The following is an 18,031-nucleotide window of genomic DNA, read 5'->3' as shown; positions in this document are numbered from 1 at the left end:
GTGTGTGTTTCCTCTCTCTCTCAAATTCAAAGGTGCTTTATTGGCATGACTAAGTAGTCGTCACAACAACAGGTTTCGTAAATGTCATGTAAAAATGTTTTTTTTATATTAGACAGATTTGCACAACGAGACAACTCTGTTATTATTCTCACAGATTCTAATAAATAAAGATAATGTTTTCGTTATTAGTTGAAATACCATCAAATGTATTTGTTAAATATTTAATAATCTCTCATAAACAATCTATAATGTATTAGAGCTTGCGAGAGAGGGTACAGCAGTTACCGCTTCCTGTCCAACGGGAACGTGACGATCCCGGGACAGCAGGACAAAGACCTCTTCAACGAGACCATGGACGCCTCTGGGATCCTGGGATACCCCTAGCAGCTCCTGGTACCAGGACTAGACCCGGGGGTCCTGATCTTGGGGATACCGGGACTAGGCCCATCTTGGGGGGGGGGTGGGTGGGTACCAGGACTAGATATTGATACAGAGACTCACAGACCAGGAGAATACCATTGTCTCTGTGTGTGTGTGACTCTGTCTCTGTCTCTCAGGTCTGTTGAAGGTGGTGTCGGGGGTTCTTCAGTTGGGAAACATTAACTTCAAGAAGGAGAGAAACACTGACCAGGCCAGCATGCCTGACAACACTGGTGAGCTGCATGCATTCACTCCTCTAATCTCTCTCCTCTAGTCTTCCTCCTCATTTTTTCTCCTCTTTCCACTCCCTTCTCACCCCTCTGTCTCCTCTTCTCCCCTAACCCCCCTCTCTCTGCTTCTCTCTCCTCTCACCCTCCCTTTTCATCCCTCTTTCTCCTCTACCTCTTTCCTCTCCTCTAACCCCTCCTCTCCCTCTTTCCTATCCCTTCTCTCACCCCTCTCTCTCCTCTCCCAGCTGCTCAGAAGCTGTGTCACCTCCTGGGGATGAACGTGACGGATTTCAGCCGCGCGATCCTGTCCCCGCGGATCAAGGTGGGCCGGGACTACGTGCAGAAGGCTCAGACGAAGGAGCAAGCGGACTTCGCGGTGGAGGCCCTGGCCAAGGCCACCTATGAGAGGCTGTTCCGCTGGCTGGTCCTGAGGATCAACAAAGCCCTGGACAAGACCAAGAGGCAGGGAGCCTCCTTCATTGGGATCCTGGACATTGCCGGCTTCGAGATCTTCGAGGTGAGGGAGGGGGGTGGGGAGAAAGGGGCAGGGTTGGAGAGAGGGATAGAGGGGGGTAGGGTTAGATGGAGAGAGGGGGTTTGGAGGAAGAGAAGTGAGGGTGTGAAGATGGTGTTTTTTGAGTTTTGAATCTTTTTTTCATTTGGAGTTGCAGCAGCTGTCTTCGTGAGGTTGCTGTTAGTTTTGTGTTTCAATCTTTTTTTTAATGTTTCTTTTTGTTCTCCTTCTCAGCTGAACTCCTTCGAGCAGCTCTGCATCAACTACACCAACGAGAAGCTGCAGCAGCTCTTCAACCACACCATGTTCATCCTGGAGCAGGAGGAGTACCAGCGAGAGGGCATCGAGTGGAGCTTCATCGACTTCGGACTGGACCTGCAGCCCTGCATCGACCTCATAGAGAAACCAGTGAGTGTGTGAGAGGGAGGGAGAAGGGGGTGTGTGAGGGAAGGGAGGGGAGTGCAGGTTTTTGTAACCCTGTTTTCTGTTGCGTTTTCTTTCCCTCCTCTCGTTCTTCCAGGCCAGCCCCCCTGGAGTCCTGGCTCTGCTGGATGAGGAGTGCTGGTTCCCCAAAGCCACGGACAAGACCTTCGTCGAGAAGGTTGTCCAGGAGCAGGGAACGCACCCCAAGTTCCAGAAACCCAAACAGCTGAAGGACAAGGCGGACTTCTGCATCATCCACTATGCGGGCAAGGTGAGGGGCGCTGAGAGCGAGGGAGGAAGGGGGGCTGCTGCTGTTTTGTAGGGAGGGTCTGTCCTACAAAGAGTGCAAGAGAACGAAACGCACTCTCAATATGATCAGAGGGAGACGTGTCTGACACTTGGAGGAAAAAAAAATTCTTATTTTTTGTGTTTGTCACCATTTGTCTTTTTTTTTAAAATTTTGTAAGTAGTTTACAGTCCTGATTAGTAAGGAGATCGGCCTCCCCTCTTTCCTCACCTCTCCCAGGTGGATTACAAAGCTGATGACTGGCTCACTAAGAACATGGACCCCCTCAACGACAACGTGGCCACTCTGCTCAACCAGTCCACGGACAAGTTCGTCTCGGAGCTCTGGAAGGATGGTAGGAGCCCCACCTTTATCTCCATGCAGCCGCGTGCCAGTTTATTAGAAACTCCTCTGTGTCCTTTTTCATATACGATAAAAACCTCCCAGGTGTGAGGATTTCAATTTCGGCTCTGCAAATCGATGCTCGAGGGGGGGAACAAGAGGTGAAAATAGGTGGCTTTGATTTCCGTCACACGGCAGATGAAATCTTCAGAAGCAGTGAGGGTTTGATTTGCACGCGGCTGTGTGCGTCTGTGTTCAGTCGCTCCTCTGTTCAGAATTTTTATTTCTCTACATATTCAGATTTTTTTTTTTTCAATTCTTCTCTTTTTTTTTGCCTCAATTCCTGTTTTTTTTATATTGAATATCCTGCACTGTTTTCTGTATGGGATTTTGTTACATTTTCACTTTGTTTCTTCTTCGGATTCAATGTTCTTTTACTTCTTACTTTTGAATTCTCTTTGTTTTTTCTTTCTTTCTCTCCTTACTTCCTCTCCTCCCCTCTCTCCTTTCTCGTGTGTCTTTTTCTCTTTCTTTCTTTCTCGTCTGTCTCTCTCTTTCTCGTCTGTCTCTCTGTGTCTGTCTCCAGAGATTCTGAAGTATCAGAGAGCCTATTTTTATCAACGGTTTCCAATCCTTCATCTAGAACCAGGTGACTGTCTCCCTCTGCTTCCTCTGAAACGTGTTTCTATCTGCTTTGCTGCTCCCTGCGTCTCTGTCTGTCTCCTATGCGTCTGTCCAGGGTTCGACTATCTATATAGTAATCCGCACACACAGACTAGCGCAGCATTGACCCAATAGGGCTGATCTTTTACCAGTCAGAGTGAAGAAACAGCTGCTGTCCTGAGGAATCAGACTCCCGCTGCACAGCAGTGTGATCCAGTCCTGCTTTCACTAGGAGTTTAATAATGAGACACACCTGAGCTTGTTAGCTAGACACGCTGGGGGCTGACTAAGCTGGTAGCAGTGAAACCTGGACTGGATCACACTGCTGTGCAATAGGAGTCTGATTCCCATCCATCAGTCTCCTGTATCAAAGCTTTCGTGTTTTGTTTTTTTCATTTAATTCCTGCTGTCATTTCTTCTATTTCTAGTAAAACATTTTCCCCTTTTTTTTTTTTCTCCATTTTGTATCTGTTTGTGTTTTTGTCCTCCATGTTTTTTTTTAATAGATATGTTTTGGGGATTTCTCTCCTCCTCCTCTCCTCCAGTCTTCACAATGAGATCGCTGTGATAGGTATCCATGTGCATGCTGTGTGGTTTTTTTGAATGAATGCAAAAACTGAAATGCCAGTAGAAACTCACACTAGCCCTGCTGCTGCTGCACCCAGTCCTGGGGTTCAGAGCTCCCCTCAATGAAGTCTAGTATTATTAATATTGCAATGATCAGGAGCCAGGAGTTTGAGCAGGGTTAGAAACTCACACTAGCCCTGCTGCTGCTGCTGCACCCAGTCCTGGGGTTCAGAGCTCCCCTCAATGAAGTCTAGTATTAATATTAATAATATTGAATTGACTTGTTGATGGACCAGTTTGGTTTGCGCTTGCACTCATTAAAGATTATTATTATTATTATTATTATTATTATTCTTGTTTCGGCACTGCGTGTGTGTTTGCATCACTGTGTTTCACTCCTCACTCTCGTGGCGCTGCACAATCTGACTGGTTTGTAATTGTGACCCGCTTCCCAGTGGACCGGATCGTGGGTCTGGATCAGGTGGCCGGGATTTCGGAGACCCTGCCGGGAGCGTTCCGAACCCGCAAGGGGATGTTCCGGACCGTGGGGCAGCTCTACAAGGAGCAGCTCTCCAAACTGATGCTGACGCTGAGAAACACCAACCCCAACTTCGTACGCTGCATCATCCCCAACCACGAGAAGAAGGTACTGAGAGAGAGTGGAGGAGAGCGAGAGAGAGAAAGTGTGTGTGTGTGTAACCCTGATCCCAACCCCAACTTTGTACACTGCTTCATCCCCAACCACGAGAAGGTACTGAGAGGGAGAGTGTGGAGGAGGAGGAGGAGGAGAGTGTATGTGGAGGAGAGTTTAAAAGAGAGATAGTGTGGGGAAGGGGAGGAGAGAGTGTATGTGTGTGAGGGATTAGGGGGCAGGAGAGAATTCTCCAGGTTGCCGTGTTGAATAGATCCAGTTCTGACCCAGTCTTTCTCTCTCTCAGGCCGGGAAGCTGGACTCTCACTTGGTTCTGGATCAGCTCCGATGCAACGGAGTTCTGGAGGGAATCCGGATCTGTAGACAAGGATTCCCGAACAGGATCATCTTCCAGGAGTTCAGACAGAGGTGCGGAGAGAGAGGGAGTGAATCTCAGTGTTGATTCGTCTACACACCACTGGGTGTCTAGAGGCTCTGTAAACTCTCTTTTATATATATCCTTGTCTACAGATACGAGATCCTGACTCCCAGTGCCATTCCTAAAGGATTCATGGATGGGAAGCAGGCTTGCGTTCTCATGGTGAGAAACATATAGAAATGATTCTCTTGTTCGGATTCCTCTGCCTTGCAGTTTTCTGTCTGCGTCTTTACCATCGCTGCCTGCAATTTTGTAGGATTGAAACATCATATAAAAACGTCTAAATGTAATTTTAGATCATACCTATACCAGATGGAAAACAGAGTAACAGTGCAGGAGTATTTAATGTTGGATTTCAAAATGTCGCATCTTTCCAGTCAGTTAAATATCTGGAAATCCTACAAAACGCTGGGTGTGGAATTCAATATGTTAACAAGGGAACATTATTCAGCAGCTTTCACTGGACTCTATGAAGCTGAATCAGTTCATTCTATATAGAGGGGGTGCAGATGTTTTTGGTCAGTTGGTCACTACTTTAGACTCTCTCTGTATTCTCTTTCTCTCCTCTCTCTCCTGTATTAATTTCTCTCTCTCTCTGGTCAGATCAAAGCCCTGGAGCTGGATCCCAATCTGTACCGGATCGGACAGAGCAAGGTGTTTTTCCGCGCGGGGGTCCTGGCTCACCTGGAGGAGGAGAGAGACATGAAGATCACAGACGTGATCATCGGCTTCCAGGCGTGGTGCCGTGGATACGTGGCACGCAGGTGAGAGCCTCCGGCAGCAGTGTAAACGCACGCTAATACAGAGAGAGAGATCGCTGTCACTTCTGAACGCACTGAGGCTTTCCAAGCAGAAATGCACATCTCTGTAGTGCTGTGTTGGAGTTGCATGATATCTAGACTCACTCCTCCCCTCTCAGGGCCTTTGTGAAGCGACAGCAGCAGCTCACAGCCATGAAGGTGATCCAGAGGAACTGCGCCGCCTACCTGAAACTGCGCAACTGGCAGTGGTGGAGACTGTTCACCAAGGTGAGCTCCTGAGAGGCCTGACCTGTGTGTCAGGTGTGAGTGTGAGGGTTACCTGACCTCAGGTGAGTGTGAGGGTTACCTGTCCTCAGGTGAGTCTCTGTTAATCTCTCCTCTCCTCTCTCAGGTGAAGCCGCTGCTGCAGGTCAGCAGGCAGGAGGAGGAGATGCTGGCGAAGGACGAGGAACTGATGAAAACCAGAGAGAGGCAGCAGAAGGCTGAGGAGCTGCTGACTGAGATGGAGAGCAAGCAGCAGCAGGTGAGACAGAGCATTGCTCACAGCCCTGCCTCTCTCAATGCGTTAATCCTGCTTGTCTGTCGCCCCTAGCTGTGTACTTCAGCGTGTGCATCACTGTGTGTTCAGAGCACTTCAGTTGCTGTGTCTCCTGTATTAATCCTGCTTGTCTGTCGCCCCCTAGCTGTGTGCTTCAGCGTGTGCATCACTGTGTGTTCAGAGCACTTCAGTTGCTGTGTCTCCTGTATTAATCCTGCTTGTCTGTCGCCCCCTAGCTGTGTGCTTCAGCGTGTGCATCACTGTGTGTTCAGAGCACTTCAGTTGCTGTGTCTCCTGTATTAATCCTGCTTGTCTGTCGCCCCCTAGCTGTGTGCAGAGAAGCTGCAGCTGCAGGAGCAGTTGCAGGCGGAGACAGAGCTGTGCGCCGAGGCGGAGGAAATGAGGTCACGGCTGGCGGCCAAGAAGCAGGAACTGGAGGAGATTCTGCACGACCTGGAGGCGCGGGTGGAGGAAGAGGAAGAGCGAGCGCAGCAGCTGCAGAACGAAAAGAAAAAGATGCAGCAGAACATCATTGTGAGTCAAACGCTGGGACCCGATTTTTGCTCTGCTCTAACCCTGCCCCCTCCCTCTCTAACCCCAGCCCCTCCCTTCTGTAGTCTATCCCCTCTCCTGCTCTCTCGCCCCACCCTTTTCTCTCTCATCCTGCTCCTTCTCTCTAACCTAAATCCTCTAATCTAACCCCTCGCCCCGTCACTCTGTCGCCCCGCCCCCTCCCTCTCTCCAGGACCTCGAGGCTCAGCTGGATGAGGAAGAAGCCGCTCGTCAGAAGCTGCAGCTGGAGAAAGTGACGACCGAGGCCAAGATGAAGAAGATCGAGGAGGACGTGATCGTGCTAGAGGACCAGAACAACAAACTGGCCAAGGTGAGAGACCAGTAACACCAGTGACAGAGAGAGGGAGGGACTGAGAGGGTGTGATAGAAAATCAACGAGCTCTGGACCCCAGGACTGGGTGCAGCAGCAGCAGGGCTAGTGTGAGTTTCTAACCCTGCTCAAACTCCTGGTCATCTCAATACTAGACCTGAGTCATGCTGTGCATCTGTCTCACCTGCGCTGTCTCTCTCTGTCTCTCCAGGAGAAGAAGCTTCTGGAGGAGAGGGTTTCTGAGTTCACCACAAACCTGGCCGAGGAGGAGGAGAAATCGAAGAGCCTCGCCAAGCTGAAGAACAAGCACGAGACCATGATCACAGAGCTGGAGGGTGAGAGAGTCTCGCTGCTTGTTCCACGCCCCCCCCGTCCTCCTATCTCTGCGTTCCCCTGGCGGCTGACCCCTGTCCCCTGTCCCTCCAGACCGTCTGCGGCGCGAGGAGAAGCAGAGGCAGGAGCTGGAGAAGACGAGGCGCAAGCTGGAGGGAGACTCCACCGACCTGCACGACCAGATCACAGAGCTGCAGGCGCAGATTGCTGAGCTCCGACTGCAGCTCGCCAAGAAGGAAGAGGAGCTGCAGGCAGCGCTGGCCAGGTGACAGGAAACGGAGGCTGCAGAGTACAGAGTTTCTTTTGAAAAGATGGCTTTTCCACTGGGCTGTGCTTTTACTATGGGGGGCTACTGTTATAAGGGTTAGTTTACCAGCGATGGAAACGAGACTCCCGCAGCACAGCAGTGTGATCCAGTCCTGCTTTCACTAGGAGTTTAATCATCAGACACACCTGAGCTTGTTCGCTAGACACACTGGGGGCTGATCAAGCTGGTAGCAGTGAAACCTGGACTGGATCACGCTGTTGTGCAATAGGAGTCTGATTCCCAGCCTTGGCTGTTTTGTCTGTTTTCTCTGTACTTTAATAACTGCCTCCCCCTACCCCCCAGGATCGAGGAGGAGGCCTCTCAGAAGAACGTGGCTCAGAAGAAGGTTCGAGAGCTCGAGTCTCAGCTCTCCGAGCTGCAGGAGGACCTGGAGGCGGAGCGAAGTGCCCGGAACAAGGCGGAGAAACAGAAGAGGGATCTGGGGGAGGAGCTGGAGGCTCTGAAGACAGAGCTGGAGGACACTCTGGACTCCACTGCAGCCCAGCAAGAGCTGAGGTATGAAGCCTCCCCCTCCACACCCTCCCTGCCCCCCTCCCTGCTTACCAGACAAAGAGACTGTCTAACCCTGTACCCCCCGTCCCGGTCCCTCTCTAGAACCAAGCGTGAGACGGAGGTCACTCAGCTGAAACGCACGCTGGAGGACGAGGCCAAGAGCCACGAGGCTCAGGTGCAGGAGCTGAGACAGAAACACTCGCAGGCACTGGAGCAACTGGGAGAGCAACTGGAGCAGAGCAAGAGGGTAGATACAGTGCAATGCAATACACTGCAGTGCAATACAGTGCAATACACTGCAGTGCAATGCAATAAAGTATGATACAGTACTTTACATGCTTATACAGTGAAATCGATCAATCTCTCCTCTCTGTCCTCTCTCTGTGTTTCTCTCGTTGCGCGGCTCAGCTCAAGCTCAACGTGGAGAAGGTGAAGATGTCTCTGGAGAGCGAGCGGGACGAGCTGGCGGGGGAGCTGAAGCTGCTGCAGCAGGGCAAAGGAGAGTCGGAGAGCCGGCGCAAGAAAGCAGAGACGCTGGTGCAGGAGCTGCAGCTGAAACTGAGCGAGAGCGAGAAGAGCAAGGCTGAGCTCGCGGAGAGAGCAAACAAGATCCAGGTGAGGGGGAGAGCACGGGGACACGGGTGCGAGAGCCGGGCCAGGGAAATCGGGACTCAAGTTATTGAAGGATTTAAAAAATGAAAACGCGAGAACCAGCTGCAGGAAGGATAGGAGAGAATCCATCCGGGGAATTCAGATAATATAAAGGGACTTTTAAAATGCAAAACTGCGTTTTTGATTTTGTATATAATTGACAGTGATGATCCTCTCTCTCTGTCAGGCTGAGCTGGACAATGTCTCTGGAGTTCTCAGTGAAGTGGAACTCAAGTCCCTCAAGGCATCAAAAGACTGCTCCACAGTAGAGTCCCAGCTTCAGGACACTCAGGTAAGACTGTCTCCTCTACAGCTGCTGCTTCAGGAGGAGTCTCGTCAGAAGCTGTCGCTCTCCCCCTCTCCTCCTAACACCTCCTCTCCTGTAACCCCCCCCCCCCCCCCCCTCTCTCTCTCTCTCTCTCTCTCCTCTACAGCTGCTGCTTCAGGAGGAGACTCGCCAGAAGCTCTCTCTCTCCACTCGCCTCAAGCAGATGGAGGATCAACAAAACAGCCTGAGAGAGCAGCTGGAGGAAGAGGAGGAGGCAAAGAGGAGCCTGGAGAAGCAGAACTTAACACTGCAGTCCCAGGTACACTGGCTATCTACACTGCAGTCTATAGACACTGCAGTCCCAGGAACACTGGCTATCTACACTGCAGTCTGTAGACACTGCTCTATACACACTGCAACACTCTGTATGTACACTTATCTCTCTCTCTCTCTAGATGTCGGAGCTGAAGAAGCGGGTGGAGGAGAGCTCAGGTTCTCTGGAAGCTGTGGAGGACTCCAGGAAGAAGCTCCAGAAGGAGCTGGAGTCGGTACACCAGGCTCTGGAGGAGAAGAGCAGCAGCTTCGACAAGCTGGACAAGACCAAGAACCGGCTGCAGCAGGAGCTGGACGACCTGCTGGTGGACCAGGACCACCTGAGACAGATAGTCTCCAATCTGGAGAGGAAGCAGAAGAAGTTCGATCAGGTGCGAGGCGGCCCTGGACTCGGGTAGGTGCTGGCGGGGGAGCAGGCTGGCGCTGTGTGTTCACACCTCCCTCCGTCTCCCTCTCTAGATGCTGGCAGAGGAGAAGGCGATCGCAGTGAAGCATGCGGAGGAGCGGGACCAGGCGGAGGCCGAGGCGAGGGAGAAGGAAACGAAGGCGCTCTCTCTCGCCCGCGCGCTGGAAGGGGCGAACGAGCACGCGGCCGAGCTGGAGAGAGTCAACAAGCAGCTCCGCACAGAGATGGAGGACCTGGTGGGGGTGAAGGACGACGTGGGAAAGAGTGTAAGAACATCCGTCCCTCTGTACAGCCCTCTATCCGTCCCTCTACCTGTATCTATACATCTCTGTACATCCTCTATACATCTCTCTTTGTATCTCTGTACATTTGCGCTACATCTCTACCTGTTCCTCTGTTCATTCTCTACACATCTGTACATCCTCTATCTGTTTCTATCCATCTTTCTCTATCTCTGTATGACCAGGTGGGAATCCAGGACAACGTGGGCCAGAGTGTAAATAGGTTTTATCTCTCTCTCTCTCTCTCTCTCTCTCCTCTCTCTCTCCCCCCCTCTCTCCTCTCCTCTCCCAGGTCCACGAGCTGGAGAAGGCGAAGCGCGCTCTGGAGCAGCAGGCGGAGGAGATGAAGACCCAGCTGGAAGAGCTGGAGGATGAGCTCCAGGCCACCGAGGATGCCAAGCTGAGGCTGGAGGTGAACATGCAGGCCCTCAAGAGCCAGTTCGACCGGGACCTGCAGGGACGGGACGAACAGAGCGAGGACAAGAGGAAGCAGCTGCTCAAACAGGTGAGACGGAGACGCACAGACTGTCCCCTTTGACGTGTCAACCCAACACAAAGCTGTTTGGTTCTCACCCTGATCTGGGAGATGGATGGTTGGGTGGTTGGTTGACTGCTTGGTTGATTGATCGATTGGTTGATTTGTCGCTCAGGTGCGGGAGATGGAGCTGGAACTGGAGGATGAGCGAAAGCAGCGCTCGCTGGCCATGGCCGCGAGAAAGAAGCTGGAGCTGGATTTCAAGGACCTGGAGGCGCAGATCGACGCAGCCAACAAGGGTAGAGAGGAGGCCTTGAAACAGCTGAAGAAACAGCAGGTAAACCAGCCAGGGAACCTGCACAGAGTCCGTGCCCAGTGTGAGTGAGCGGATAGATTTATATAGAGTTCACAATGGGGAATCTGCACTGTGAGTCCGTGCCCAGTGTGAGTGAGCGGATAGATTTATATAGAGTTCACAATGGGGAATCTGCACTGTGAGTCCGTGCCCAGTGTGAGTGAGCGGATAGATTTATATAGAGTTTACAATGGGGAATCTGCACTGCGAGAGTCTGTGTAAAGTTTTTATAATTTGTCTCAGGCCCAGATGAAGGATGTTCTGCGAGAGCTGGATGACACGCGTGTGTCCCGTGAGGAGATCCTCACCCAGGCCAAGGAGAACGAGAAGAAGGTCAAATCCATGGAGGCAGACATGATCCAGATGCAGGAGGTAAGGGAAACGTGCAGTGTGGTGGGGTTTTTTTGTAAGTAGTTGTCCAGATTAATCAAGGAGATCGGTCTTCAGTGAGAGCAGTGGTCTGTTTTTGAATCTCTCTCTCACCCTCCCTCTCTCCAGGACCTCGCTGCTGCAGAGAGAGGCCGACGCCAAGCCCAGCAAGAGAGAGACGAGCTGGCTGACGAGCTCAGCAACAACGCCTCCAAGGGGTGAGAGCCTGCAACTACACCTCACCCAAAAAATATCTATCTTAGAGTTCCTGTTTGCACCTTTCAAAGCTGCTTGACGGTTCTATATACTCTGTGTGTGTGTGTCTCTCTGTGGATGAGGAGGCTGTGTGTGTCTCTCTCTTTCTCTCTGTAACTCTGTCTCAGCGCTCTCGCTGTGGATGAGAAGAGGAGGCTGTGACTCTAACTCTGTATCTCTCTCTCAGCTCCCTCGCTGTGGATGAGAAGAGGAGGCTGGAAGCTCGCATTGCTCAGCTGGAAGAGGAGTTGGAGGAGGAGCAGGGAAACACAGAGCTGGTCAACGACCGCCTGAGGAGAGCCACGCTGCAGGTAACCTAGCAACACTGGAACCGAACCTAGCAACAACCTCCCCTCCAACCCAGAGCCACGCTCTGTAACCATTTGACTTTATGAAGCTATTATTATTATTATTATTATTATTATTAATAATAATAATATTTCTTGGATGCCCTTATCCAGGGCAACTTGCAATTGTTACAGAATTTTGCAGCACAAATAAGAGATCAAATTCAAGAGCAAAATAATTAACACAGTAAATTAGTTTTGGGAGCGATTTTTTTTTTTTGGCTGCAGCTGCAACTCTCTGCCGCTCGTCATGCGTGACTCCTCCTCTGTTTGTGTGTTAATCCCCTCCCAGTCTGACCAGTTGACCACAGAGCTGGGAGCGGAGCGCAGCAATGCTCAGAAGCTGGAGAACGCCCGGCAGCAGCTGGATCGCCAGGCCAAGGAGCTGCGGCTGAAGCTCACAGAGATGGAAGGGGCCGTGAAGTCCAAGTACAAGACCGCTATCGCCGCCCTGGAGGCCAAGATCGCACAGCTGGAGGAGCAACTGGACCTGGAGACCAGGTGAGAGAGAGAGAGAGAGAGAGAGAGAGAGAGAGAGAGAGAGACCGCTGAACCAGGTGAGAGAGAGAGAGAGAGACCGCTGAACCAGGTGAGAGAGAGGTGAGAGAGAGAGAGAGAGACCGCTGAACTAGGTGAGAGAGAGACCGCTGAGGAGAGAGAGAGAGAGAGAGACCGCTGAACCAGGTGAGGAGAGAGACCGCTGAACCAGGTGAGGAGAGAGAGCTGAACCAGGTGAGGAGAGAGACCGCTGAACCAGGTGAGGAGAGAGACCGCTGAACCAGGTGAGGAGAGAGACCGCTGAACCAGGTGAGAGAGAGGAGAGAGACCGCTGAACCAGGTGAGGAGAGAGACCGCTGAACCAGGTGAGGAGAGAGACCGCTGAACCAGGTGAGGAGAGAGACCGCTGAACCAGGTGAGGAGAGAGAGAGAGAGACCGCTGAACCAGGTGAGGAGAGAGACCGCTGAACCAGGTGAGGAGAGAGAGAGAGAGAGAGACCGCTGAACCAGGTGAGGAGAGAGACCGCTGAACCAGAGAGAGAGAGAGAGACCGCTGAACCAGGTGAGGAGAGAGACCGCTGAACCAGGTGAGGAGAGAGACCGCTGAACCAGGTGAGGAGAGAGACCGCTGAACCAGGTGAGGAGAGAGGCTGAACCAGAGAGAGAGAGAGAGACTGCTGAACCAGGTGAGGAGCCACAACTTGACTGCAGCTTGGTCCAACTCCTCTGAGAGATGAGAGAGAGACCGCTCTCCAGCGCTTGGAGAGAGACCGCTGAACCAGGTGAGAGAGAGACCACTCCAGGTGAGTGAGAGACCCGCTGACCCTGGCGAGGAGAGAGACCGAGAAGAGAGCCTGGAGACCGCTGAGCAGAGAGAGATAGAGACTCGCTGAAAACCAGTGGTCCTAGAGAGACCGCTGACTGGTCCACCGGTGAGCGCTCTGAAGCAAGAGTGACGATAGAGGTACCAGCGCACTGAACCAGGAGACTCTCTGGTCTGAACTCTCTCTCTCTGGCGACTGTGGTGAGGACACTCCTCAGTGAGAGAGAAGAGAGACCGCTGACTTGTCCACTCCTCTCCTCTCGAGGCGACCAGGTCTCCCAGCCGACTCAGGTGAGGATAGAGACCAGCTCCTCTAAGAGAGAGGAGAGAGGCCTGAACCAGGTGAGGACTGAAACTCCCACTGAACCAGGTGAGAGGAGAGAGAACCTGCTGAACCTCTCTGAGGAGAGACTGAGACTTCCTCCTCTGAGTCGACGAGACTCTCGCTGCCCTCTAGAGACTGAGGAGGACTGACAGTCAGCTGAACCAGGTGAGGAGAGTGAGAGAGAGAGAGAGAGAGAGAGAGAGACCGCTGAACCAGGTGAGAGAGAGAGAGAGAGACCGCTGAACCAGGTGAGGAGAGAGAGAGAGAGAGAGAGAGAGAGACTGCTGAACCAGGTGAGGAGAGAGAGAGAGAGAGAGAACTGAGGACAGGTGAGAGGAGAGAGAGAGAGAGAGAGAGAGACGAGAGAGAGGAGAGGGAGAGAGAGAGAGCTGAAGAGAGAGAGGAGAGAGAGAGAGACCGCTGAACCAGGTGAGGAGAGAGAGAGAGAGAGAGAGAGAGAGAGACTGCTGAACCAGGTGAGGAGAGAGAGAGAGACCGCTGAACCAGGTGAGAGAGAGAGAGAGAGAGAGAGACTGCTGAACCAGGAGACCCCTCTCCCCTCTCGGCAGGGAGAGACCGGCTGCCTCGAAGCTGGTGTTGTGTATTGATCGTGTATCTTCTCTCGGCAGGGAGAGACCGGCTGCCTCGAAGCTGGTGTTGTGTATTGATCGTGTATCTTCTCTCCGCAGGGAGAGACAGGCTGCCTCGAAGCTGGTTCGTCGCACAGAGAAGAAGCTGAAGGAGGTCGTGCTGCAGGTGGACGACGAGAGACGCAACGCTGAGCAGCTGAAGGACCAGGTGAGGTCACTCGTTGGAACAGAGCAGGCGAGGCGGCGCTGTACAGGGGAGAGAGGCGCCGTCTATAGACGGGGGAGAGACGGACCAGGAGTGTTTCATTCAGACACCTCTTGGTATTGCATAAAAGATCTCTAACCGCGCGTCTCCTCCCTTCTTTCTCTCTCCAGGCGGAGAAGGCGAACGCCCGCACGAAACAACTGAAGAGGCAGCTGGAAGAGGCGGAGGAGGAGGCCCAGCGAGCGAACGCAACGAGGAGGAAGCTGCAGCGCGAGCTGGAGGACGTGAGCGACACGGCAGAGACGATGAACAGAGAGGTCAGCCTGCTGAAGAGCAAGCTGAGGTGAGACGCAGGAGCCCACGAACACTGAAGCACTGAAACCGATCAAGCTGTGATCAATACAGAATTGAAATCTCTCCTCTTTTTCTCTCTCTCTCTCTCTCTCTCTCTCTCTCTCTCTCAGGCGCGGTGATCTTCCCTTCGCGATGCGTCGCATCGCCGGCCGCAAGGGCGCCGACGATCTCTCCGACGACGAGACCGACGGCAAGACGGAGCCCGCGGGAGACTCCAAACCAGAGTAGAGAGGGGCGCCCACAGCCGCCTGCTGCTGCACCACACTGCCCTCAAGTGGCTGAACGCGGCACAGCACCCTCCTCATTCTCCAGCTCCACACTGCTTAAAGAAATATATACATATTTCAGATTTTTTTTTTCCAATCTTTTTTTCAAGGTTTTACGAGCAATTCGGAGTCCTTTTTTTACTCTCTCCAAAGCGCTTTTGCTTGTGATGTACAATCAGATTATAAATCTCTGTGCTGTACGTTCTGTTTTCATAGCTCCAGCTATATGTAATGACGATGATTTTATAAGATGATGATGATGGGAATCGATTTTTTTTGACCGAGGTGGTTTTGTTTTTTGTGGGTTGTGTGAAGCTGCCGCCATTGTGGCTCCTCTCCGGCGCTGCAGGGCGGGAGTCGATCAGGAAGCTTGAGCCAAGATGGCCGGCGCAGGGATGCAGTTTCTTAAGCTTGTGTTTCTGTGTTTGTTTTTTCTGAAGTCATTTCCGTCCCTTTCGGATTCAGAGAATCTCAGGAGTCCTGTTGATGCCACTGTGTGTGTTTATTATTATTAGGCGTGTTTATTAAACTCGGTTGCCGGTGTTTGAAACAGCAGCCTGTGCTGATCAGCGTGTAAACAGAAGGGGGCGGCGCTGCCTTCCTGGAGCGCAATCTGACTCAACAAGATTATTTTTTTAATTTGTTTTTTTGTAGCAGGTAGAAGCTAACAGAAAAAAATCTAGAAATGTTCTGGAATTATCTGCGATGGTTCTAGATTATGGTCTTTTTCGCTGAAATAAGTCAAATGAAAGTGATCTGATTTGAATAAAAAAAAAATCTCTCTCCTCTCTCTCATTCCTTTTTGTATCTATCAAATAAAAAACTGGACCAAAAAATATATATATTGAAAGAAATAAAGCTTAAAAATATCCCTTGTTCTCTGTTATTTCACTCTGTGTGTGTGTGTGTGTGTGTGTGTGTGTGGCTCAGATTTCAACCCGGCTCTCTCTGGAGAGGGAGAGAAATAAACAGGGGATCCTGTAACAGACTGTGAGGAATTATAATGGAAGCGGACTGGATTAAAGTCTCTCCTCCACTCCTCTTGGTATTCAGAGGGACTTTGATCTAAGTTGCTTTTATTCAGTTTATATATTTGCTCTGTGTTTTTTTCTCGATACAATACACACCTGAATATGCATAATCGATATTCTGTAATCGCTTCACTGGTGGGTAACGGGGTCACTGTTTCGTGTTTTATTACATTAGTTTCTGTAGTGTGAGAGGCTTATCAACGCATGTATGCTTTGAGTTCGAGATATATATATATAATCTCAATGTGTTTTTAAAATTGCAAATATATATTTTTTAAAGTGAACTGCCATTTTTGTCCAGTAGGTGGCGATGAAAAAAAAAAAAGTTGTTTGGGGAGGCCAATAAAAAATATATATTAAAGTGCCTTCATTGCCGGCGTGTGCAGAATAAAGTGTGCTGAGAACGCACGAGTCTGTGTTTGAATCCAATTTGTTACAAATAAAGCTTATAAACACAGAAAAAAAAAACCTTTGTCCTCTTAACTCTCAAACTGTCCAATGTCTGATTGTGATTATGAAACTAATAATAATAGAAATACAATTCTCACCTATTTACGTCACAACTTCCATTTGTGTTATCTCCAATTATACACACACACACACACTTTTTTGAAAACACGAAAAAAATGACCTGACGCAATAACGTTGTTATATTCGCACGGCTGTAGCGGCGCTTTTCCCCCGGCAGGTGTCACGCATTGCCTCGCAATCCAGATCAGTCCTCCCTCCTCCTCCTCCTCCCCCTGCCCTCAGTTCCTCCCTCTCTCCCCGCATGACTTACAATGCTGTCCGAGGCAGACTGAACCGGTTTCAGCAGCCGATACAGGGTTATGAAACGCTTATAAAAACAAGCCGGCCGCCAAATGCGCAACGGAGCCTTCCGCCGATATCCGTGCCGGCTTAGCGCAGCGCGAACACGGGACTGAAGCGCACGACTCGCCTCTATCGGGCAAGCGGAGCCCGGCTTGCTGCTGCACCGGAATTAACGGGAGAAGCTTGATTCAGACGCTGCATCGCCACAAATAAAAATAATAAATAATAATAATAAAACACCGCCGCCGCCTGACTTTGCGAAGGGAAACGCAGCGCGGAACTGCCTGAATCCTGCCTCACTGTAGCGGGACCAGAAGGGTTTCATTTGTGTTTATTCGTTTCTGACTTAGAAGCGGCGGAATATAAATTGTGTATATTTATTAAAACCCTTTTAATCGTGAAATTAAAAACAGGAGGTGACGACAGCTCGAGCAGAGTAAGTATTTGTTTGTTTGTGCCGACTTTAATGGACAGCAGAAAAATAACCGCTGAACTTGTTTTAACGTGCAGAAACAATAAAAAGAAGAAGAATATCAATTATTTTTGTTAATTTTTTAATGTGTATAAGTTTTTGAATTAAAGTAATATTAATAATCCTCGTTGTTAAGCCGCCTCGTTCCTGTTCTAGCGCCGTGCTGACCTGTCGCTTCAGTCTCTAGTTTTTAGAGAACACGGTGTCTCTTGTGGGAAATCTCAAGCTTTTCCTGTGGGACGTCCCGAGTGACGCAATCCTCGTGTCCACCCATCCACGCAGATCCGCTGAGCAAAGTGCAGAGTCTAAAAACTCGGGAGTGCTTAACGATGCAAGCGGCGGCCGGCAGTGTGGCATCTCTGAGGACTGAGACAGAGTAACACGTGTGTGTGTCTAGAAACCTAATTCAGATCCGAACTAACGCGCAACCGTCGCGGTGAATCTGCAGCCACTGGCGTGCAGAATCGATGCATTTCTATACAATTATAACCGGAGGATGGTGCTGGGTTGTTGTTGTTGTTTTCAGACCGAAAGATTAAAAACGCGAGAAGGGAAGAGAATCTCGGCTTCTAGAAGGAGATATCGATCGCCGATAAATCAATCAATCAATATCGATGAACACGGACCCCGGCGCGGCTTTGACCACAGCGCTCTGGACCCAGCACAAGATGGAAGTGGTGCTGGTGAGTCGAGCCCCCCTGGCACGCCCCCTCTGTGATTGGTGGCCCCTTTCTCTTACTGTGATGTGATTGGTTGGTAGCACTCTTGTTTCCCCTGGCAGTCAGGGAGATTGGGGGCTTGGCTTGACCAGTAAATTATTAGAGAGATCACAGCTGAGCCAGTGTCTTTAGAAACAGCGTGAGGTCACCACCCTGTCTGCTTGCCTCTGTCTCTCTTGTGATATGAGTGTTTCCTTATAATAATGCATGCTAGAAACAGAGAATCTCTCTCTGTGAGTCACAGTACTGTCTGTCTCTCTGTGTCAGATAGCAGGCAGGTTCTGTGCTGACACACACACACCCCCTACTGTAGCGCTCTCTCTCTGAGATGTGAGAGTAGGGAGG

General features: G+C 50.9%; 1 protein-coding gene across 1 annotated transcript; it reads left to right on the top strand.

Moving 5' to 3' along the window:
• The first annotated feature begins 537 nt into the window (after positions 1-537).
• On the top strand, positions 538-17,177 carry LOC121309314 (myosin-9-like). The gene is made up of 31 exons (XM_041242190.1): positions 538-653; positions 896-1,167; positions 1,399-1,572; positions 1,685-1,858; positions 2,114-2,228; positions 3,901-4,091; positions 4,384-4,505; positions 4,608-4,677; positions 5,119-5,279; positions 5,435-5,543; positions 5,668-5,799; positions 6,142-6,348; positions 6,560-6,697; positions 6,909-7,032; positions 7,124-7,295; positions 7,641-7,853; positions 7,953-8,097; positions 8,259-8,465; positions 8,689-8,793; positions 8,936-9,088; positions 9,225-9,473; positions 9,562-9,774; positions 10,082-10,294; positions 10,440-10,601; positions 10,863-10,991; positions 11,118-11,206; positions 11,431-11,554; positions 11,883-12,091; positions 13,926-14,034; positions 14,202-14,374; positions 14,496-17,177. The coding sequence occupies exons 1-31, from the start codon at positions 638-640 to the stop codon at positions 14,611-14,613; spliced, it is 4,788 nt and encodes a 1,595-aa protein (XP_041098124.1). The 5' UTR covers positions 538-637; the 3' UTR covers positions 14,614-17,177.
• Positions 17,178-18,031: the final 854 nt, after the last annotated feature.

The sequence above is a fragment of the Polyodon spathula genome, unplaced genomic scaffold (assembly GCF_017654505.1).
Source record: "Polyodon spathula isolate WHYD16114869_AA unplaced genomic scaffold, ASM1765450v1 scaffolds_1198, whole genome shotgun sequence".
Taxonomy (NCBI): domain Eukaryota; kingdom Metazoa; phylum Chordata; class Actinopteri; order Acipenseriformes; family Polyodontidae; genus Polyodon; species Polyodon spathula.
The sequence above is the reverse complement of the archived record's forward strand: the minus strand, read 5'-3'. Positions and strand labels throughout refer to the sequence as shown.

What these genes read in the sequence shown, in the direction of transcription:
- LOC121309314 (XM_041242190.1), top strand. An exon ending in GGTGGAGACTGTTCACCAAG is followed by an intron (nt 5,544 to 5,667) that starts GTGAGCTCCTGA and finishes CTCCTCTCTCAG; the next exon opens with GTGAAGCCGCTGCTGCAGGT. An exon ending in CCCAGCTTCAGGACACTCAG is followed by an intron (nt 8,794 to 8,935) that starts GTAAGACTGTCT and finishes TCTCCTCTACAG; the next exon opens with CTGCTGCTTCAGGAGGAGAC.